Source organism: Magallana gigas, chromosome 3 (genome assembly GCF_963853765.1).
Source record: "Magallana gigas chromosome 3, xbMagGiga1.1, whole genome shotgun sequence".
NCBI classification, from domain to species: Eukaryota; Metazoa; Mollusca; class Bivalvia; order Ostreida; family Ostreidae; genus Magallana; species Magallana gigas.
This window is the reverse complement of record NC_088855.1, coordinates 48,252,716-48,277,413: the sequence shown is the minus strand read 5'-3', so window position 1 is coordinate 48,277,413 and position 24,698 is coordinate 48,252,716. Positions and strand designations below refer to the sequence as shown.

The 24,698-nt window shown below is 33.6% G+C and overlaps 1 protein-coding gene across 7 annotated transcripts; it reads right to left on the bottom strand.

The window, feature by feature from the left end:
* Nucleotides 1-1,360: 1,360 nt before the first annotated feature.
* Nucleotides 1,361-24,679, bottom strand: LOC105329401 (exocyst complex component 2). 7 transcript variants are annotated; one of them, XM_034483016.2, is made up of 30 exons: nucleotides 24,561-24,679; nucleotides 24,309-24,455; nucleotides 23,349-23,519; nucleotides 22,369-22,498; nucleotides 22,175-22,228; nucleotides 21,497-21,540; nucleotides 21,240-21,309; nucleotides 20,997-21,121; nucleotides 18,152-18,223; nucleotides 17,875-18,020; nucleotides 17,605-17,686; nucleotides 17,279-17,381; nucleotides 17,006-17,118; nucleotides 16,381-16,443; nucleotides 15,981-16,031; nucleotides 15,567-15,700; nucleotides 15,429-15,479; nucleotides 14,952-15,121; nucleotides 14,412-14,533; nucleotides 13,728-13,801; nucleotides 13,552-13,635; nucleotides 13,134-13,252; nucleotides 12,889-12,964; nucleotides 12,318-12,434; nucleotides 11,479-11,544; nucleotides 10,803-10,944; nucleotides 10,458-10,636; nucleotides 8,303-8,364; nucleotides 7,809-7,865; nucleotides 1,361-1,627 (listed from the first exon to the last, which is right to left on the bottom strand). In XM_034483016.2, the coding sequence occupies exons 2-30, from the start codon at nucleotides 24,421-24,423 to the stop codon at nucleotides 1,528-1,530; spliced, it is 2,892 nt and encodes a 963-aa protein (XP_034338907.1). In that variant the 5' UTR covers nucleotides 24,424-24,455; nucleotides 24,561-24,679; the 3' UTR covers nucleotides 1,361-1,527. The 7 variants fall into 7 exon arrangements, with proteins under 7 accessions (XP_034338907.1, XP_034338909.1, XP_034338908.1 ...); XM_034483018.2 differs by having other exon boundaries at nucleotides 24,309-24,432; nucleotides 24,561-24,675; XM_034483017.2 differs by having other exon boundaries at nucleotides 24,585-24,656.
* Nucleotides 24,680-24,698: the final 19 nt, after the last annotated feature.

Below are 24,698 nucleotides of genomic sequence, written 5' to 3'. Positions count from 1 at the left end.
TGCATATCTATAATTTGATAGGTTTGTTACTGACATTGTTGTTTCCTTTTCAATGAAAAAGATGTTTTTGTCTGCTTTGTTGCCCTTTAAATTTTGATTATCTCAAGAAACTCTAAAATCTTCTCAAGAAATTTAAGTGACAATTTTGTGATATGTTTGAAACAATGGCAGGATTTAAAATACCAACTTTATTCCACGCTGCAGGAAAAAAAAGTGAGCACCCTCATTAACCCCACGCTCCCCCATTACTTGACAATGATACACATGATGAGTGGCAAGATATGCATTAAATACACAAGAAATTGTAAATTGACAAAGACAATAACTCCCAAAAAATTATCAGCTAAAAACCTCCTGCAAATAAGCACATCTATTCATTTGTCTTTAACAACTATTCAAAATTCCCTGAAAAAAAATGGAATCAGAATTTCCTGGTAATATGCACATCTACACATAGTGTAATAAATGCCTACAAAGTTTCACCAAATTCAATGCTGTGATTTAAGAAGAGTTGCGCTTACAAACTTTTTAATACTATATTCAACATAGGGCCAAAATTCTAAGTTCAAAAGGGCTGAAATTCTTGGAAAATAATGGAATCGGAATTTCCTGGTAATAGGCACCTCTGCACATTGTGTCTTAAATGCCTACAAATCAATGCAGTTGCACTTACAAACTTTGTTGCATGGGGTTTAAATATTCCTTTTGATGTAGGTGAGTTTGAACATTGTGAACACTATTTAACATTGTGACAGTACTATATGTATTCAGCATGTTTGGAGTGGAGAAAGGGAGGGTTATTTCTTTGATGGATCCACATATGAACATCATGTGAACTGGTCATTCAGAAAGAAAGCTTTCCTAACTTATCATATTCACCTCTGAATGTTAAAATTAATGTTCTTTAATATTTCACATTTATAAGCCTGAAAATTATATGTAAATCTATGGTAAGCAGGGATGATTCAGGATACATGCATACAATACATTATCAAATCTATCAGACATCAATCTGGTTTCCGTATCTGACTGTTGGAAATCTCCCAGGCCAGATTTATCCTTGTAAACAGGAAACAACGCTTGACATAATACTGTAATACATAATACTCTACACGTCTCAGCCATGTATTATAAATACACACACAACCAAAACACTATCAAGATGTACTTAACCAGCTTACACATATAGAGAAAAAGACTTCTTAACTTAAAACCACATCTAAAATAAATTCTCTACTTAATCTTCAACATTCCCATAATATTTGAGTTGCCATGGACAGATTCTATTTTTGCTATTCAAATTTTGTCCTTCTGTTGTTTGATGAGGCTTTGCATCTAAAAAAAGGAAAAACTATACCAATTCATTTTGAGTTTTAATATTTGATGCAAAGACAAAAAAGGACATTTCAATAACAAAACAAAATGTATTGCACAATAGCAGGTCATATGACACTTTCACATCATGAATTTCCATCCTTCGACCTCTATCAAGTGACATTATAATCATTTTAAGTCTGCTGAATGCAACTATGCCTCACTTGAAGATCTCAAAATATTGTCACCATAGAAACACATCAGCTGGAATTTCATCTGAGATTTGAATTTATTCAGCAGCTCTTCCTGCAGTCTGAAAGGAAAATTTTTTTTGCAATGAATTTATTCTCTTGTGTTGAACTTGGCATTGATCAATACCATGTGAATTCAACACATATTCTTAGAGCGATTATAAGGTTTTTAGCTCACCTGAGTTATGAGCTTGAGGGAGCTTTTCTGGTCACTTGTTGTCAGATTTTTTGTCTGTCTGTTTGTCTGTAACTAATTCTAATTTGAGACTTTTTCTCAAAGATTTCCTTTCTATTATATATGTGAACACGAGATGTTTGTGAAACACTTATGCCCCCCCCCCCTTCCTTGAAGACCTCTGCGAAGAAAATGAACAGAAACTGCAAAATATTGAAATTTTTATGATAAATCTATGTATTGAATTTCATTTCAGAATGTGCAACCTCTGCCAAAAAAAAAATGAACGGAAACTGTAAATAATTCAAATTTTTCTAAGTCCAAGGGGCATAACTCTGTCAAAAATTGCTCAATCATACCCAAAATCGAACCTGACCTAGATATTATTATGATAAATCTGTATACCAAATTTCATTTCAGTACGTGCAACCTCTGCGAAAAAATGAATGAAAACTGTTGGTGGACCGCCCGGCAAACATGCAGCAGCAAAGCAATATGCCCTTCCTTCTTCGAAGGGGGGCATTATATATATATATATATATATATATATATATATATATATATATATATATATATATATATATATATATATATATATATATAAAACACAGGGGTTACTGTTAAACTGTTATGTAGGTGAACTATGTGGTCCATGGACCCCTTGTTATGAATGTGATTACATATTGCAGACACTAAAGCAACATGATATAGTTCAATTTTTCTCAGGAGAGATTTTAGCTTGTCAAAGTTACCTATGTTAAAAGGTCTGGTTACTTTATCTTATCCATAGGCAAAAACTAATAGATACGGTGTGATAATGAATCCAGGTTAAAAAATCTAGACCGATTTTTTTTTTTTCATCATGGTCATTTTGCTTTTTTCAAAGTTCATTTCTCCCCATTCTTAATTGCTTTTCATAATTCGAAAATTTGCCTCTGAAGGAGGTTATGAACCCAATGTGGGATGAGACATGCAACAATATACGAGCCTTTTTTTAACGGCTTTTATTTTTATCAGATTTATCAAACCTCCTACAGATGGCCTTGAGGAAAACAAACACTGGAAAAGGCTGATGAACTCCAGCCCAAATTATGTGTTGTTTTGATGTAAAATTTTAATAGGGTGCAAGGATTTCTGCATAATTAATTAGTTTTTATTCCAATGAATTCATAATGTTTAATTCTGTCAAAATTTGTTCACTGTTAATACTTTAAACATATCGTACCTAAGGTACAGATTTGATTTCAACAAGTTTTTGCAAAGTAATTTACTTCTTAGTGTGTGTATATATGCCCCGGTAACAAATTTGTGGTTATGCAAGATGACAGATGTTGACAGAACAAAATATCAGAAGTATATGTAATCATTTTTACTATGCTAGCTGTCAATGTATATATATGATATATTAACTGATTATATGTACAACTTGTTATTCCTAAGGACTCTCTTTTCAAGCATGATAGGTCATCTGCATGAAAAAATTAGTTTTGAATACAATATACACACTTAAGAAATTTATATTATATATATAGTATACTGGACTAAATAAAAATGGAATTATTTTATAAATTTATTAGAGCTCCTTAGACTAACTAATATCTCTGTGCTGCTGTTCTGATCTCATGAAGTGATTGAGTATGCTAATGTTATGATATGGTATCATTTACATTGCTCAACCTTGGGACAGGCTAAAGCATATAAATATTCTGTGTGATATATTAAATTAGAAATATGTTAGTACTTCGGGCAGTAAAGCCCATCAGCATAACCGTACTCTTCCTTACACCATAATCCAAAACCCCAGATCATTTGTTCTACAGTTCCTTAGAACAGGTATATTTGCAAGCCAAGGGGGTGTCAGGGGTTTATTCACAAAAACAGAGAATTTTTGTTAACATGTCTCCTGGACTTCTTCTAAAAAATTCAAACTTATTACATTTCCTTCCATGGTGAATAAACCAAAAATATGCCTCCAGCCCTCACCTGGTAAACAAAGTTATCTGTCAGACCCCCCCCCCCCCTCTTTTGGATAAAAAATTGTGGTAAAAAGGATGAGGGAAAAAATACCTAATATTAAACATTTTTTTTCATGTCATAAAAATGATTTTAAAAATTGTTTGTATCAGCACCAGGCTTGGGGTAATGCTAAATGTAATGGTAATGCATTGCAATGCATTACATGTTTTCAAAGTAATGCTAGTAATGTGTAATGCCTCAAAATTAGCATTACAAGTAATGCTAATGTAATGCATTACTTTCCAAAATCTAGTGTAATGCTGGCATTACATGGCATTACTTTGCATTACTATGCATATTTATGCATGTTCACTTTAAAAAAAGTGATGAATAAATGAATAGTTGAAATTGAATTTTATTAAATTTATTTTTAAAGAAGAAAGAAATAATTCTAATTGAGAAAAAAATGTTTTAATTGTACATGTTTTATTAAAAAAGTTTTTTTAAAATTCATTTTTGAATTGTTTATATACCTAAAGATAACAGCACAATTTCATAACATTTTTAAGAGTGTTGTTATTAATTAAGAGTTTTTAATCATTTAAACAATTTACTCCAATTAGTTAGCACTTTAATAAGAAATGTGTCAACAACACACTATGCCCCCAGGATAATCTAAGTATCAAAACAATCTATTGTTATAAGAAGTGCTAAACACCCCAATCCCCTTCCCTTCGCTATGTCTCAATAGAATAGGAGACAGACATGCATCTTTAAAAGCAAAATGAATGCACTGTCCATCCATGATGAAAATCAATATCACTTCCAATATTATAACCCATTTGAAAATAATCTTACTTATTTTCTCTCTCTTTCCCTCTGTCTCTGTCTGTCTGTCTCTCTCTCTCTTGTACAGGTAACTCTCGATGGCTCGAACTTCGATCGCTCGAAGTTCTTGATCGCTCGAAGTGAGTCTAGGGTCCCGATTTTTTCCCCTATATAACTAAGCAAAATTACTCTTGATATCTCGAACTCTTGATCTCTCGAAACCCTCGATCTCTCGAGGTCAAACTACAGTCCCGTTATTCATAATGTATAGTTTTTTACTCTCGATACCTCGAAGTGGTTGTTTATATCCAAGCGTTACCTAATAATTAACACCTACTTGGTCATTTAAATGGCTACAGGCGTTAGACGTGGGACCCGTGTCACGGGTTGTTTATTCTGTCGACACCTGTCCTGCAATGTGATAATTGTTTGATGATTGACCATATTGATACCTAATCTATAATTAACACTGACCGTTTTACGATAATTTGGAGAAAATTAGAAATAAATTCAGACGAAGAGATAACTTTGAGCCATGGTCAAAATTTTAGAATTATTAAACTGTAGAAATTACGCTTATCAGTATCATTGGAAATATAACGATTATTGCTGAATAAGTTCTCACAGCTGGTGAAAGACCCGCACAGTAGGAACAATGGGTGATCATGTTGATACTCATGTATCTAATTTACGACATGTCGTCTCGCGGTCAACTTGTACTGAGCAATCGGATCATCATAAAATATATAATTATAGTGTATCATGAATTTATTCAATATTTTTTTGTATATAGTTTTAAAAATATCCAGGTCTGTATATTTAACTGAAAAGAAAACGTTGTTTAAGCACGTGCGTAAGGTTAGCACTAAATAAATGGCTTGATCATAACATCTGGTAAGACTAATTTCATAACCCGTCGGTCAACCCGGAAAATTCCGAACTCTTGAAAGCTCGAACTCTTGATACCTCGAAGTTTTCCTCTGGTCCCATGGACTTCGAGCTATCGAGAGTTACCTGTATATTAATTACACTGTACATTAGTTTGGACTAATAGAAAATACAAGATTTATGTATTTAATCTATTATTGCACTTAATATATCCTAAGATAAAGATCGTCAAACAATATTTTCCAGTCCAAGCTTTGACTGCTCCAGCAAAACATTTATTTAGTATAGCCCGGAAGATGGATGCATTTAAAAGATGAACCCTTTGAAACTTCGATCATAAAGTGCAACAGCAATCTTGTGCCTTAAAGTGTCCTCCGTAAAAAGAAATATGATTAAAATATGTTAAGAAAAATAACTCAGCACTATCCAATTCAATACTGGTGATTTTCCGATCAAAGTTTGTTCCAAATTCCAAAGTATTCATGCAAATTTGTAATACACACTTACTGTGAAAATTATAAGCTAAATTTAAAAATTTTTACTGCAAGCCTTATACAGTACTTGAACATGTTTTATCAAAATTGTTGTACCTCAGAAGTCAAATAACACAGCCATGTTATCATCAACAATAATGTCTAAATAGCAGAGAAAAGAGAACAAATTCAGTGGGGTATTATAATCTTTATAAACACTTTAATTGCTCAATCAAATATGCTATATCAATAACTTTGACTTTTAAAAAAGTTAAATCAGGTGAGCTTATGTCCAGTATCAAATATACAAAGTGTAACATCTGTCAAATTGTTCAAAAGGCTATCCAAAGTCAATTCTAAGTTTGATATTGTGCATGTATAGGTTAAGGAAAATCTCTTAAAAATAAAAAATCCCTTTTACCTAACTTATCCTTTCTGGTTTGTTTTTCTTTGAGCAGCTATAAAATGCATTTAATATGCATAGAACACATTTGGTGCTCTTTTAAAGATAACATCTCTGATACGTCTTTACCGGCAATTTATTACTGACTAAACACAGCCCACCTGTGGTCAGATATTTAGTTTTTTTGATTCAAATACAAATACCGGTACACTTTTTTCTTAATTTACTTAATTAGATAAATATCATTAAGTTGAATTTTCTATCAGTCAAGATTTTACTTCAATACACCCCCCCCCCTCGTTGGTTTGTATTTTGAAGGTGATATTAAAAGTAGAATTAATTTTGAAAAGCCTAATATTTGATCAATAGATGACTCAGAAGAATAATAGAGCAATGTGACTGCTGCAGAGCATCAATTTCCTGTGTATGTATAACATGTCTATGTCTTCTATAAATGGTTGCATCAGCATGTCGCTAAAAATTTCCTCTTATGTAATAAACCGACATTGGTGACAAGATAACTTTACTGAACAGATCAATCTGCAGCTCTGGACAAGGCCTTCAACAACTCTGAATAATGGACTAGCTGACTAGGGTTTGTTTTTTATAACAGCTCTGAAGGAGCTAAATCTGGTTTCTGCTGCAGTCAGATCGAATGTGACTTAATCAGAGATCATGTGACACTGGCTCATCAGAATTCATTTACTTCCTCTAATTATTTCGCTGCTGCACCCTAATTAATGTTGTTTTTATTCCTGGTGTCAAGGTCAGGGCAGCCACATGTTGTTCTACGGATTAAAATATTAATACTATTCACCAAGGGATTCTCATTATAGTTATCATTATAAACATTCCAACTCTGGGGTTTTTTTTGGTTATACATTTGACAGATGAAATTAATACAAATGTACATGTTGATAATTTTTCAAAATATTTTTAAAACAAGGGAGGAATGTGGACAATGTTATGACTGCAGATTCAAGAGGACAGTGTAGGGCTGATAAAAATATCCTGGTATAAACGGTGCTTTTACACTCTGTATTTATGGTACCCTCTGTCTGTAGCCCGTTCCATTTGTACTTATATGCCAAGATCAAAAGTTTGACAATGTTTTATCATCCCAAAATTTGAACAATATTTAGCATAATCATTCAATATCTGTTGGTGGAATTACTTTATAAGGATAATAATATGCTTAGATAATATCAATCTTCATCATTTTATGATTAACGTTTGTACAATTTTTTGTAATTAACATACGAACAAACTTAATTTGACTTTAGTTATGTACATGTACTTATAGATAGAAAAATGGATGAAGAGGAAAAATTCAGCAGAACCACTTTTCTTTTTTGTCCTCTCCTGACTGACAGACGAAAATGTACCAAACTCAACAACCTGAGCATATATTATCATTTACCCATCAATTTTCTTTTTTGATACTGTTAACTGCACAGAGTATTGGAGACATCTGCTCTCCAGCATTAACTAAGGGAGGTAACCCCTGGTGTTCTACTCACTTTTTGTGCTCCGGCTTCAGCACTGGGAGGTCATCTAGGGCATCCTTGTAACAGGAGCTAGAAAACAAATCACTGATTGTATCAGCACTCCCACAGATCATTGTTACAACAATAGACAAGTCACAGTGGCTGTATCACAAATCACTGACTATATCTGCACTCTTAAGAATAATCTGTTACTATATTAGGACAACTGTACCAGTGATCATGTAAAACTGCTACATAGACATTTATGATATAAAAGAAAATGACCATAGGTTAATTTTAGAAAACAGTTTCCCATTAAAAATATTATAAGATTTAACTGATCTCACATGATCACAGTCAAAAGTAGGACATTTTCATAATCATTAAGTGCTATGCTAAGGTTGAAAAAAGCAACATCTTGGAGATAAATTATGGACTAAAGGGGAAAGTCTGTGACTGAAAAATGGGTAAACAAAATCTGAATACTAGTATATATGTACTTCATTAAAGAAACTTGGCAGGATTACCTTGCATGTGGAGTCAGGTACATATTGACCGTTTCTTGTAGAGCCAGAAGTTCCAAGCGAGCCTGATAAAGAAAAAAAATGAAGGATAAGAGAGCAAATCTGTGTTATTGGGAGGCCAGGTTTTCAACTGGGAAGAACAGGTACCAGTATGAGTTGGCCTTTATTCCATACTGTCTGTTAGATTAAGCCCTTTGCCCTTGGGTAATGTAATTTTCCATCTATGCTACGACAAATGTAAAGTCTTGTGAGTTTTAATTAAAGTGACAGTACAGCGCATCTTATGAAAAACAAACTTGAAAAAAATTTCAGATCGGGTTTGTTATTTTTGTACTACCAGTGCTCATGAATGTATAAACTTTCAGAAAATTACGAAGTTCTCCATGAAATAAATCTAATTATTTCATTAAAAGTAATAATTACGTATAACCTAGCTATCACATATTTACATCGCAACGTGTTACTGGGTTCAGCCTTCTATACTATTATGCATGCGTATTTACTGTAAACAAAACACATGCAGGCCTTGCGAAGATTCTCTTGGACATGTTTGTTGATAAAAACATGTATTTTCTACTTCTCCCAGGTAATAATTGTTCAAAGTTTTTTAAATAACCAAAATTATTATTTTGTAAGCATGTATTTTTCATGTTTATCATAGGAGTTGTTACAACCTAAATTCATTTTTGTAAATGAGGCCCCTTGAGGTGTTATTTGACATATTTATGTCTGTGCATTTTATAATGAACCGAAATTGGTAAACTATTTACAAATTATCGAGTAAGTAAGGATGTGTTCCATTTAGAGAGTCCCTTTAACCTCGTATAACCATAGGATCGTAGTTGGACGAAGATCTTGTAGTTTTCAGCATGTGTCAATCACTGTCAATCAAAGTCCACGTGGTACAAATACTGTAGACATATTTTTTTCCACGGGGTCATAATTCCGCGGAATCACAATATCAATTTAATCCACGGGTAAAAATTTACGCAGATTCTTTGAACGAAAAAAAAAAATCATTTGAATAACTATATGAAATATAGTTCTCAGCGATTTTCATTACCTAGAATTTGTCAAACTTTGAACTTAAATTGTAAGAACTGTTCACAGTGAACAGTAATTATCGGTTGTGCACTGGTCGGTAGTCATTAGTTAGCCGTCAAGATGTTACGACGCTGGCTAAAATCGTCTGAAACACCATTTAATCTTTATTAACTGTCAATTTATGAGTTCTCATGTCGTTTAAATTATTGAGTTGATCAGTTTAATCAATTAAAAATCAGAGCACAAAGGGATCTAAAAATTGCAGTAAAAACGCGGGTCTTGGCGTGTAGTTAATTGGGTAATTGAAAGACAAACCCGCTTGGGGCTATTTGTTGTCTGACACGTGCCGTTATCTCAAGCTTGGAGAAGTTTAAATTTCATGTAAGTAAATTTACAGAAAATTCAAATCGTTAGGAGATTAAATTATTTATTATGTGAATTCTCAATACAAATTTGTTTGACAGTTTGCATAGATAAAAACGATATACATTGGGTACACTTATATGCAAGTGTTCTATAATGTAGTAACTTCCGATTACTAGTATCCTTATTCATATAATGCAATTCCAAAATGCACTTTCAGTACACTGGGAAAAAATTACGAGGAAAATTTGTGCCCGCGTTCATAGCGTAAATAAATACCACGCAGACAAAAGTACTTCTACAGTAAACGATATACATGTAAGATTATTCCGGTTTGTATGACCCTTAAATTTCCAGAAGCTCATTATTACATTAATTATGTGAAAGGGATTTCTATGTATTTCAACTATTACAATCAATGTTATTTCTTATTTCCCAACGATACAATAGGTAAATCTGAAGTTATTCACACATATGTTTTCAGCAGTACTGTCTCTTCAAACAACCACTACCTGTTCTTTTGTTTATATTTTCCTTTTTACTGTAACTCCCTTTGTTTAAGGGCCAAATCTCTACTTTTAGTTAATTTATAAAAGCAGTGGGCCAAGGAAAGTCTGACAATATTGCCAAAACTTGGCCAAGGGTATCTTAAGATATGGTACATATTTCCAAAAAATATACACACGCTGCACAAAAAAGCCACAGAATTAATACTTTGAGTCTTTGGCTAAGAAGAGGTTACAATTTTTACCTGTATGGGACTGTAGGGCCCATGTTCTGTGACACACTGTATCAGCCTGGTCAGCTCCTCAGATACTGCCTCAATCACCTTCTGTGTAACCCTGGTAACGAACACTGGGGATACAGCAAATACCTCAGCATGGACCTCAATGATCTTCATGATCATGTCTTTGATGTAGTTTCTTACTCCTGTCAACAAATAAAAAAGTCTCATCTTTGATTTAGGTATAGAACCAATTTTGCAAATTTGATGTGTAAAGGCAGTTTTCCTCACATTCATGAAAAAAATTCTTAATTTCTCAGCAATATCACGAGATATTTCAAATATTCTTGTTTTCAAATTTTTTTTGAATACCTGTTGGTTTTTTGCAGGTCTTCCATTGAAAGCCTCCTTTGTAGACATTTTGTTCTATGGCACCTACAATTGGATTGGACTTTTCCTCCACATAGGCCTCAAACAAACTATCATCTAGATCCTCATAAGTATCCTTAGCAACCTGAATTTAGATGACTGTGTTAATGAGGAATGTGTTATCTTCATGCAGGATAATTTAATACATGGATAATTCAGAGAAAGAAAATACAGGTGATTACAATAAAAGTACACATATGACATAATTACATGTATTACTGGTACATTTGTATGTCACAACTTATACATGTATATATATGGAGTCACTATATTCAATAACATTATAAACATACACATAAAAATAGAAAACAGAAAAACAAGAAATCAAAACTTATCCATGCAAAACAAATCTCAGAAAATGTATTTAAACACATTAACATAAATACTATCTTAAAAAATCAAAAAATGACAAAACCGTGTTGGATGAAATGAATAAAATAAAGCTGGAAGTATAGTGCTGAAAATAAGTGGCAGCTGGGTCAACTGGTGAAAAAAAGGCAAGTTGGCAGAGGGGAAATCACGTAAAGAAATGACAAATAGTTGGTCACATGACTCACATCAAAGACAGACAGACATATTATACATTGAAAGCAGGGATGCTGAAAACTTATTTAGAAACCTTATATCCTTCTTTCAGATCTGCCTTTCGGATGCGAGAAATATTTGAATTCTCTTCGTTATCATTCTGAAATACGAGAGTCCTGAATAGAGTAGCCAACAAAGCTCATTGGTATTAAGCCACAACAGAAATTCTGAGTCAGGAATTTTGTTGTTGGAATAAGCATGTACAACAAAAAAGAGAGAATAATTCATCATGTAGTGCAATGTCTAAACACAGAATAACGAGTATGTCTAGTTTTGTGTGAAATTCATCTAGTATGCTATAAACTTCATGGAAGCAAGTATACACTCAATATCTTCCATCAGTTCTAGTAAATAAAAATTATGAATTCATGATGTTTAAAACTCAACTTTTAATTACCGGTATTTGAGTGCCAGTATACATGTATCTATAAGCTGTGTTTAGTATAGTATCTTATCCCTGGATCTAAAAGCAGCTTTAACTCAAGTCAAAATCTTTAAAGTTTTATAACTGAAAAAAAGCTAAATCTTAAATGTCATCAGATTCGGTTCCCTCACAATGTTGTGTTTCTTAATGTTACTAGTAATATTAATTCTATGAATGATTCAAATTTTAACAACTGCAGTTAAAATCTGCTATATGATTTTTTTTGCCCCTGGTATTTTTGTGATTTTTGTAACTAGTACATTTCACTGAGAAACTAAATCAAGTAATCATTGTACTCTGAATATCATATTCATAATACTTCTTTAACCACCATGCTAAGCAATAGCAATAGTATTTGATTGTAGACCTAACATCTTGTTTACAATTTATCACCTCCACCCTCTACTTTAGTAAAAACAGTGACAACTATACGAATTGTCATCACGTACCCTCAGAGCTTTTTCCATTTCTACGTAGCCATGTTTATTGAGGTTTTCGACCAGGCGGGGGATAACTCGGACCATTGTGTGGTTACAGTTGCTCAGTATGATTATCAAGCGTTTGTCCTGCAATCAAATAAATCATAATACCAGTAAGTTTATAGTTTTTTTTTTCTCTGATTCAACAACTTTTCCATTAGAAAAAGCTGACTTTTCTACAAAATTCATGATAAGCTTTTTTTCAAATGGAGTAAATATTGACCAGGTGCATACATTTATACAGAAGTTGTTTTTACATTGTAGTAGGCATAACTTTAACATTTAGTAATGCAACAGTTTTACCACCTCAGTCCAATATGTGTGCCTTCACCTAAGGTCAACATCAAATAGTTACTAGTAATGGCCTTATCTAAACAACCCTCTTTAAAACTACCGTAGATAAATTTCGTAATAACAAAACATTGTCCAAAAAAGGTTTTAACAAGGATAAATCTTTCTTCATTTGTTGGGATGGATCATAGAAGAATTTGTATATTTGTATTATTTCCATTCTTGTAATAGTAATGTGGATGTGGCTTACAAATGGTGGAACTCCTTCATCAGGTGGAGGTGCTGAAGAGTCCTCAGGGGAAATAACTCTCTTTCCTCCCTTATTTCTGCAAAACAAATACTCTTAGTTTGTTTTCTGTATGTTGGTGTATAAGAAATAAACAAATTGTCCAGCTAAATAGTATGCTTATATTCAAAAATTCAATTTCAAAAGCAAGAATCCCAGTTGACACACATATTTTATAAAAATCTGGGATATAACAGAACAGTTCTTACTTTTTGGATGTGACTTCAGGAGGATCAAAAGCGAGTTTGTGGAGACAGGGGGAGAAGGCCTGTAGAAGCTGGGTGCACAGGGCGGTAGCGTCTTTCTGTATGGTTCGCTGGGCAAAAATCTAAAAAGAAAAACACCTTATTGTAGAAAAACATTTAAAATCAGTCTCACCAATAAAGCATTTTTTAAAAGATGCAATTGTTCAAGTATTCATTTACTGTATATTTTTTGTACCATGGTAATGAATAATTTTTCACTTTTTTTTTTATCATCAATTCATCCATCAAAAATATTTAAGCATGCAAAAATTATGTTGGCTAAAGTGTGCCTTAATAACATGTAAATATCAAATCAGTACATGTATAAGAACAGTGGTACAAAAGTCATGTACCCGGTACAGAATCTAATACAAGCACTTACCTCTGGCTCTCCAGCTTTGTTTTGAACGACCACTTCATGGAGATGTTGTATTGCCTCATTGACAATGTTCTCAAACAAAGCAGGCTATCAAAGAACAAGGCATAGAAATAAGCATAGACTGGTTATGTCCCTTTGAATATCAAAATTTTGCAATAAAATTGATTGAAGTCTCTTACAAGTTGAGTTGTTCCCCCTGATTCATCATCTGTATCCACTGTCCAAGTTTCTTTTAGGTGCAGTTGTTTCACATCTTCAAGAGGAAAAAATAAAATGGGTTAAATGCCTGTCTCTATAATTGATGACAGTGACTGAAACAAATTGTGTACAAGTATCCAGCAGATTCTCTGTAGTAAGAAACTCTACCTTCGGGACATGAAATTAAATCTTGGTAGAGGGATTTTTCATCTTTCTTAATATACAGTTAGTTTCTATTCAGTATCAGAAGAATTAAAGAAGATTTTTAAACATTACATGCATAACACTACATGATCATTTTGGCCACGCCCTAGAATCAAAACCCCTACCCTGTGGAATACGAAATTTATAATTTTGGTGGAGAGTTCCCTGGTCTACATAACTTGAATTCAGTTTTTCTTTCAAATGGCAGAAAGTAAAGAGGAAGATTTTTTAAATATGGTCAAATTTTGATCATTTTGGCCCTTCCCAAAATTCCCTGTGCGGCAAGAGTCATGAAATGTATGTTCCCCTTACCCCAAAATTTTAAAAAGAATTGGCCTTGTAGTTTTCAAGAAGAAGTTAAAAATGTTCAATCGTTCACACATGACGCACAACGACAGACCAAAACCAATTGCAATAGGTTACCTGAGTCACTCAAAAAAATTACTGAATTTCAAACATACCTGCAATAGCCTGCTTGAGCAGTGTAAACATGCAGTTTGTTCGGATGTCCAGAGCCAGATCCTGGAGAATTAAAGGGGAATCCCCAGGAAGGTCCAGGAAAGACAGCGAGTTCACACAGAACCTGTTTAATATAAACAAGTCTTGTAAAGCCAGTCAATAAACTCACTCTCAGAGCCTCTCTAATGTACCATATATTCAGGATTTTTTCACGTCACAAAAATGTAATAAATGCGGTACCGTATATATGTAAACTTTTTTATTTGCTTTCGCCATTTTTTACAATTAAAAAAATATATAATATTATCTAAAACAATACCAGAAATGATATTTGCGCTTGGTTCATTGTAATTTTTGCAACATGAAAGTGGGTGCCAAAAAATTTTGTTATTGCAAAATTACCAGATATATACCACATATCTTCAGAATTTATTCATAAAATTTGCTTATTAACCATCGATATCATATGCAATTGTTTTATGATCAGTTGTGGGACATTCATTGGAATAGTGTGTACTGGGAGATAAACTGATGTAGCTGACCTGATATATCGGACACTGGAGGGGAGCCAACCTCCCGGAATATCACTGCATGGACAGGGCCACTTCCCAAAGGAATCCCGCGTCTCCTTGGCGATGTTCTCCAGAGACTCTGGTAGAAAGGCAGCTCTGACCAGATTGGAAAACAAGCTGATTAAATCTGTGACCATTTGCTGAATAAAAAGAAACACAACAAATTAAACAAATGAAAAAGTATAACTTATCTATTTACTTGACGATGTAATTAAATGTATATGCAAAATGTATTCTGTAAACCTGGATGTTTTCGGTGGGAACAAATTTGCAATTTCTATATTGTATATAAAAAGATATTTGCATTGGAGATGCTTTTGCAGAAATAAAGAATTAACAAAATGCAAAATGTCAACAATTGTGAATTTGCATGAATGTAAACTCATAAGCCAAACTTTCCTCACACTAACATTTCCACACTAACAGTAGTTACTAAATATCACATACCTTGAACTGGCTGTGTTTACTGGTGTCTACTTTGTAATGTTTATCTGATGTCTACAAGGCAAATAATAGGAATCTCATTCACAAGCTGTAGTCACATCATGTAACAAAGAACATGATATCATCTCAGTTAAATCTTACCTCCTTCGTGTTGATGAAGAGGGAGCCTGAGAAGTAAGCCTGTCCCAGCTTCCAGAAGTCTGGGATATTGTCCAGCATTAGGTTCGTCAGTTCCTCCACAAACACAATCTTCTGAGGAGTTCCTGATTTCCAGCCTAAGAAACAATTCCACAGTGACTATGTGTACATACAGGTATATATATTTAAATATGTGTGCAGTCAACTGTGGTAACTGAAAGTCTGGGGAGAGATGACCAGTAGTAAACTGAGGTTGTTGATCAGAAATTCTTAAACAATTTGTCTGTAGATGCATTTTTTTTTGGCTTGAGAGTTTTTGGAGTATTTACTCATCCAGCAGTATATAAACCCAGAGCGGACCCTATTTATACTGTTAACATGTTACTGGCACATGCAACACAACACGGTAGCACTGACCTGCTTGCTCTGAAGATGTTTTAGTACTGGCATTTGTGTCTCTTCCTCTTCCTACAATACAAGGGTTCACAATATTGATCACTCTTTCATTGGACAACACAAACCATAATCAATCATACCCAAAGACATTCAATCTTATTCCAATACATGTACTGTATACAGGGAAACATTCAACCCCGTTTTATTTTAGCCCCTTTCGCCTTTCGTTGTCACAGGGCAAATTTAAGACTGGCAAATACCAATGTCTCAAATCATCTCTCCTTAAACACAAACATGTCTAGGTGAATTTAAGAAGGAACAAAACTGTTTGCACACTTATAGGGCAGAAAATTACACAGGGCAAAAATAATCCTGTATACAGTAGCTAATTGCCAAAAATATTTTCAACTGAATACTCCACCTTGTGCAAGAGCTACTGGGCTTTTGACAATGTTAGTGTCTCCCTCAGCTAGGCTGTTTGCTTCTAAAATTAATCACATGAAAATATCAATAAAATGCATTCTAAAATTTTAATGAGAACAAGTTGGTACTTTGAGGACCAAGCTTAGAAAACTACCTCTCAATTAACCATCTATCTACATTCAAATCAATTATTCTTGCTTTATTCAATATTAAATCACACTCTATTCAATGACATAAATGCATGTATAGAAAATATAAAATTAAACATTATTGAACAGTAGGCAAAAAAGCATATATATATATTTCTTTTTTTATTTAAATTAATTTCAATTCTTGATTTAGAATGAGAAACAACCGTGAGATGAAATAAGATACAGGTTAATCTGCCCCGACATTCAATGAGATACATGAAGAACTGCCCAGAGATTGTGTGATATACAGACAGCACTGCCCTGAGATTAACTGAGATTCAAAAGTTACTTCCTGAGATCGAATGATACATAAGAAGTGCCTGCAATTGACTGAGATTACAGAAAGCACTTGAGATTGATTGAGATATTGTCATGACTATGAATGAGGTACAGATATTGCTGTCTCGAGATTGAATGAGATCCAGGACTCACCCTCCTGTATGTGGCTATCCTTACACTTGGTCAGTAGCCCCACCAGCCATTTCTGCTGGTTGACCAGACACTGCCAGGCTGGGTCCCCCTCACATCCCAGACTTATCAGGTACCTGAAAGTTAACACATAGCCTCTCAAAATTCTCCCAGGTATCCTTCCCAGGTATTATTAATGCTAACTAAACTGGAACAATAGGTAGCTGTGATGACTTCCAAAAGTGACACTGAGTTTGTGCTAAGAACATAAGACTAATGGTTAAATACAGTCCTGACCTGATTAACTTCTTTTGTTCCTCTAAAGGGGTGGGTAACTCTAGTAACTTTGTCTGAAGCATGGTTCGGAATGCGTTAATTCTGCCCTCTACATCATTATAAACTGCAGGTAGAGAAAAGATAATATTTATCAAAATCATTCTTTTAAAATAAAGATTGTAGAATGTTTCTGATAAAGGTAATTCTTTACAAATAACATAGTGCCCTCAGCTGTAGAAAGAAGATGACAGATGTATGTTCCTTGCTCAATTTCTACTATATTTAAACTATGTATATAATATAATTTTAATTTCATAAATACAATTGACACAGGAACTGCAACTCACCTTTTTTAAACACTTGAACTTGTGTATTGGCAAATAATGACCGCGCTCTGACGTAGTCATTTATAACCAAACTGTAATCTCCCTGTAATAAATGTACCATATTTTGTACCTAACATTCAAATTTATAGTGAAATACTGGTACATAAAAGCTTTTCATAGGCATTAACTCCAGAAAAGTTTCAAGGTAATGTTTTGACTGAACCTTGTCCAATCAGATTGTGTGCCTTGAGACACACTGCTATACCTGAGCTTGTTCAATCATCAACTTACCCTTTTGATATTTCTGTCAATATTCAGGGGGAGATAGAAGAGGAATTTGAATCTCTGTAGGACACTTAGAGCGTTCCTTGTAGAGTCTGCCTTGTCCTTCCTTCCCAACACTTCCTGGAACAGTCCATCAGCACAGGACTTTGCCTCTGAAGATTAAACACATCATCATTAGTGATTTTTTTTTTGCTTTTGGGAGGCATTATACATTTAGTTTCATATAATGGTTTAGTTCCTTGATTATGGTACATACATGTATATACAGGTATTCCCTACTTACGCATCAACAACACAGCATAGGAATTTACTGCATCCCCTTTCAGATCATCAATGCAAAATTGTTGATACATTGCTTCAAAAACAAAGAGTATTGGTCAAATTATTTGATAAACATAGGTAATCACAGATTACAAAGCTCACCGAGACAAGACATCACCCTTATGAGACTTCACCTTTAAGAGACCACCGCCTTTATCATATTAAATGAAAATCATACTTTATGATCTTGGATATTCATGGATTCTGTTTTGACACAATATCGTATATCATCTGTTAAAAAATTGTATGATAATCAAATGTTCATTTGTTCATATTTACAACATATATCATATAATACAATAAATTACCATAATAAACAATGATGAGATATGATATTGTAACGTATGATATGACTATTGTATTGTGTTATACGTTATTGTATTTGATCAAATAATACAATATCATTATATATAAAACAATATAGTATTATAATACAATATCATATTACATAATACATCATAACATTGAAACATATGATATTATATTGTATAATATAGTATGATACTGTATCATTTTTAATACATAATATGATTTGTATCATATGATACAATATAATTTGATACAACATTGTATCATATCAAATGATACAATATTATGTGATAAAGTAAAATATTATATAATACAATATTATACTATACATATTGAATCATATGATACAATAATTTGCTTTACAATATCATACAATACAATTTCATGTGATGTGATAATATATCATATTATAAACCAATATCATATTATACAATATCGTATAATATAATATATTTTATAATATTACAGTATCATATTATACAATTTCATGTGATATAATTCTATATTACAGAAACTAATATCATAGTATACAATATCATATGATACAATATTATAGAATATACAATATTGTATCATAGGATACAATATTATATTTCGCAATATCTTATGTAAAAGTATCATGTGATAAAATAATTAATTAATAATACAATATAATATTATACAATATTGTATCATAATATACATAATGATATCATGATACAATATCATAACATAAAATATAAAAAAAAAATTGATACAATATCATATTGTATCATATAACATTTTATAATATTACATATGATATTATATTGTGTCATATTAAACATTATTGTTTCATACCATACAATACTATATCACAGGAATCATGTTATATCATTTATCAACAAACACATCTATCTATCGAGCAGGTTTGAGTGAGGTAGGAGATTTCTTTAGCATCCTTGATAATGGAGACCAGGCTCTGCATCTGAAGCAACCTCTGCGTTTCATTTATAATATAGTTAAATCAACTATGCAAGCTATCATCTATAAAACATGTGACCTGTTCCAAAAAAACTAAACCTCATCCAGCATCCGAAACCTATGGCTCAGATTCAGCATTCAAGCCCGTCAGGTGCATCAGTATACATAAGACGCATCTCCATGCAAGTTTGGTGAAGTTCAGACCAGTAATTACTAAGATATCATCATCAGAGGGCACTAGCAATTAAAACCTTAACCTGCTCCAGCATCCGCAACCTATGGCTCAGATTCAACATCCATGCCTGTCAGGTGCATCTGTATCATAAGACACACCATCCATTCAAGTTTGGTGAAGTAAGGACCTGTAATAACTAAGATATATTTTTTAGCATCCTTGATAATGGAGATCAAGCTCTGCATCTGAAGCTTCCTCTGTGATTCATTCATACTACAGTTTAATCAACTATGCAAGTTTGAAATAGTACTATTATCTATTAAACATGTGACCTGTCCAAAAAACTTAACCATATCCAGCATCTGAAACCTATGGCTCATACTCAGCATTTAAACCTATCAGGTGCATCAGTATCATAAGACGCACCATCAATGCAAGTTTGGTGAAGTTAGGACAAGTAGTAACTAAGATATAATCATCAGAGGGCACCCGTTTCAAAAACTTTAACAAATTATAAAAACCTTAACCTCCTCCAGCATCCAAAACCTATGGCTCAGATTCAGCATTCAAGCCTGTCTGGTGCATCAGTATCATAAGACGCACCATCCATGGAAGTCTGGTGAAGTTAGGACAAGTAGTAACTAAGATATAATCATCAGAGGGCACCTGCAACAAAAACTTTAACCAGCTCTAAAAACCTTAACCTCCTTCAGCATCTGAAACCTATAGCTCAGATTCAGCACCCAAACCTGCCTGGTGCATCAGTATCATAAGACACACCATCAATGCAAGTTTGGTGAAGTACAGACCAGCAGTAAATTAGATATTGCTATCAACGGGCACCTGCAACAAAAACTTTAACCTGCTCCAAAAACCTTAACCTCCTGCAGCATCCGAAACCTATAGCTCAGATTCAGCACTCAAGCTTGTCTGGTGCATCAGTATCATAAGACACACCATCCATGAAAGTTTGGTGAAGTACGGACCTGCAGTAACTTAGATATTGCTATCAAAGGGCACCTGCAACAAAAACTTTAACCTGGTCCAACAACCATTACCTCCTCCAGCATCTGAAATTTAGGATTCAGATTCAGCATCCAAGTCTTTCAAGTCCATAAGTAGGTCCAGATGCATCATCCATGCAAGTTTGGTGAAGATAGGACAAGTAATAGCTTAGATACAGGACCTGCAACAAAAACTTTAACCAGGTCCGGACGCCGACGCCGACGCCGACACCGACGCCGACGCCGACGCCGAGGGTATAGCATAAGCTCCCCCTGACTTCGTCTCGGTGAGCTAAAAATGATTGGTATACTTCAAAATCTCAACAAGAACAATGTAATAAGGAACTTTAAGGATAGACAAAACTAGTTTAACATACCATCTAAACTTTCCAAACAGTCAAGGGTGGAGGAGAGGTTGGATTTGACAAAGGTGATTGGTCCCTCTGATCTGTGGGAAGCCCTACGCTTCATGAAGGCCAGGCCTGCCCTCAGGTCATCAAAACTAAATACAACACACAATGATAAACACACATACCATACATGTAAATTACAAACTAAGATCAAAATGCACACTTGTAAGGAGGAGAAGAGTTGTGTATCCCAGAGAGTGAGGTGACTACCTTGTACTGTGGTGGTTCTCCAGAAGATACCAGGCCGCCGAAAAATTCTCCAGCGACAAGTTCCCAGAACCTGTCAAAATAAGATATTGTGATCACACTCCGAGACAAACCCCAATATACAAGGTAAATGTACCAAGGTACATATAAACAGTGCTACATGTATGTAAGCTATATGCATTACATGTATATAACAGACAGTTGATTGCTGCTGTTCCAACAGGGTTTATATTTTATAAATGATGTGTTGATTTTCTAACCTTCAGGAAAGAGTTCCAACAGCTCTTCTTCTTTATATTTGGCACTAAAAATTTGAGAATATACTTTTAAACAGAATTAAAAGATGGGAAAATTCATTTTTATAGAAAATGGAGTCAAATGATATCTACCATTGCAAGTGATGTATGTTCTATTTATTTATTTTTTTATATAAGAGAAATCCAACATCTTAAAATAGTCTTTTGGAGCTTAATTACCATCCAAGAATGCATTATTCAAATAACAAACTATTTGTATCACACAATAACAACAAACAACTCAGCCCCTAAAATTCAAAATCATCAAAAACTTATGTTTAAGCTTAAGATAACAAATAAATGGTCATTCACCATGTTCATTGTTTTAAAACAATGAGAGAACTCAAATTAAAAGAAAAACAAAAGATGCTAGAATATATCATTCAGATTTTAAAAATATTTTTTTCCATACACATTAATTGGCAGAGGGTTATTTTTCCTATTGATTTTCACAAGAATCAATACATGCTGAATAAAAATGATCCAAAACTACACTCTTAAGAAACAGTTCATGCTTAATATTCTTTCTGATCTGGAGAAAAGTTATTTGTCTACAGAACAGCATACTGAAAACTATATTCTTCATCATGCAACAATGTCAGAAAAGTAACTCTGGAGGCTGAAATCTGCGCTGGCCATTACCTATCCTCGTAAGTTTTTATTTCATTGGAAGCTTCCGTATCCTGTATGGTTATTCTTGGAAGTAAACCATCAAGTCAAACCATGTTATTTCAATTCATATTTGGTATTCTTTTAAAAAAAAATTTCATTCTTGATAATGGTATTGGGTTTCTAAGATTTGTCATACAGTTTATAAATACATCACATGTACATACTGAATGCCTTCATCTGATATTCCCAGAGGATCGTCATCGTCTTTGGAAAACATCGGAAGCTGTGTGTGAAGGCGGCGAACATTAACAGTCTGTGACTCATCAATCCAAATGGCTGATTCCTGAAGGGGGCCTGGAGGATAAAAAGTCAATCTTTGTAACCTTCTTATACATGTATCAATACACTTGGTTAACACCCTCTCCTTCTATTGTGAATTATTGTGAATTACTTGTAATAGTATTCTTTATTAGAATCTGATCAAAGAACTATATATGATATTAGTCAAATTTGGCCCCCATAATTCGCTATTATTTAAGTGATTCAGGTACATTAATTTGTTGTGTTATTTTATAAAAGAGTTGATATAAAATATGTTGTTCACCTATTTATTTGATTTATATGCACTCACTGGCATTATATGACGTCAGAAGTGACGCTATTTTCATAATTCAATCAAAATCAGTCAAAAATTGACATTTTTCTTATCTTCTTTCGAATGGGAAATATAGAGCGACTCTTTGAACAAGAACAGACTTTTTGTCACCTATAAGTACTGGAGAGATACATCTTTGGTGAAAATATTTTGTTTGTTCAAGCAGTCGCTCAATTTTTCCTTAAAGAAAAACTGCTTCAAAACAAGCCGTTTTATGCTTAAAATTCGAAAATGGCGGGAAAAGGTAAACTTTATGATGTCATATTTTTAAATTGTGGGCACTTAAATCAAAATGAAAATTATGAAAAAACTTCAAATGTATATTTGTACAAATAAAACAAAGAATTACAGTAAAATGACAATGTTCGTTTAAAGGGGCCATTTTAGGCTCAAACCATATATAGTCCTTTGCATCTTCTCAAAGAATCACATTTTAAGCTTATCATATCCAATTGAAATTTTCATTGTTATCCATCATTTGTAACATTCTCTGAGAATTAAGATTTACACAGAATGAGTTGAAGACATTTATACTAAATTAGTTTTTACCAATCTGTACATGGTATCCTTTGAACCCCACAGTACAGCTCCCCACGCCTCCTGACTTTGTTATAACCGTCACATCGCCCTTCCCTTTCCCAGGACCACTGCGAGCGATGATTTTACTTGAGGACTTCCATTCCGCTGTAAGCAGGCAATCCACTCCACAAATCAGCAAACCTACAATATTTGACAATTTATGGAGGATTCTGATTCAACCTCAAATGTCAAAAAATATTTTTTTTTCTGTACAAATCGTATCAATTACCGGTAGTTAAAGTCTGTCCCAAGATATTTATGCAGCACATTCGGACGAATTTTAATAAAAATACACATACCTGTGAAAGAAGTGCAATTGAAATAGTTGAAAGGGATATTTTCCAAGATAATTTCATTGACACATTATAATCTTTCACTCGTAAAAATTCACAGGAACGAAAACATATTTCTTACGGAGATTCATAATGGGGAATGATTATATCTTTTCTCCATTCGGAATACACTCGGAATACATCGCGTAATTTTTCAACGTTATTATCCGGGCTTGCTGCAATACAAAATCTCCGTAGACATCACATTTTTTAACATTGTATTGAAACCTGATAAGCTAACAGGGGCGTTTTGACTGAAAAATCTTGGAAATTTTTCATACTTTTGAATTAACATCGTTTGAACCCTGAGGTATTTATAAATATCAAGCAATTAAGCCAAATGTGAATCCAGGATATCTTGGGACAGAGTATAAATTGGATGCATTTAGTTTGGTTGTTTAAGAAATTTCATATAATGCATATGACATACCAGATAGTAGTCAACAAACATTTTTTTCAAACACAAGGACTACTTTACGTTGTCGTATCATAATGTTAAAATGTTGTTCACGTTGGCAACATAATCTGACTGACTGACTTGTTTCGAATTTTATATAAAGTTAGACATGAAAAAAACGTAAATATGTATGCTATCTACCGTTCAAGTCTTTCGGGTCTTTTCCAAGGTTCTCTCCCCTGATTGTTATCCTTGTCCCCGGGGGACCCTCCTTGGGTGACACACCCGTGACGAGTGGAGCACCTCCTCTTGGCATGATGTTGACCTTAAATTATCATCATGTGTACTCTGAAAACAATGCGATTCTGTCAAAATCTTAGAAAACGATTCATTTGGGAAACTGATTCCTTAGCACTATCACTGAAAAACAAAACACAAGCTTATTTAATCTACCTGCTTTTGATGTTTGTCATTTACATTTTCAATTTTCGATGCAAGGAAATGGGTGTTCCTGTATGAAAACTAAGATAACATCCAAGGAGTTCCGAGGTGAATTATCACAGTGATAATAAACAGTTTGTACATAGACTA

Excerpts from the sequence above, each read along its gene's own strand:
- LOC105329401 (XM_034483016.2), bottom strand. The coding sequence starts at position 24,423 with ATGCCAAGAGGAGGTGCTCCACTCGTCACGGGTGTGTCACCCAAGGAG. Across the intron at positions 23,520-24,308 it reads AGACCCGAAAGACTTGAACG|GTTTGCTGATTTGTGGAGTG; the intron begins GTAGATAGCATA and ends CAAATATTGTAG. Across the intron at positions 7,866-8,302 it reads TACCTGACTCCACATGCAAG|CTCCTGTTACAAGGATGCCC; the intron begins GTAATCCTGCCA and ends TTTGTTTTCTAG.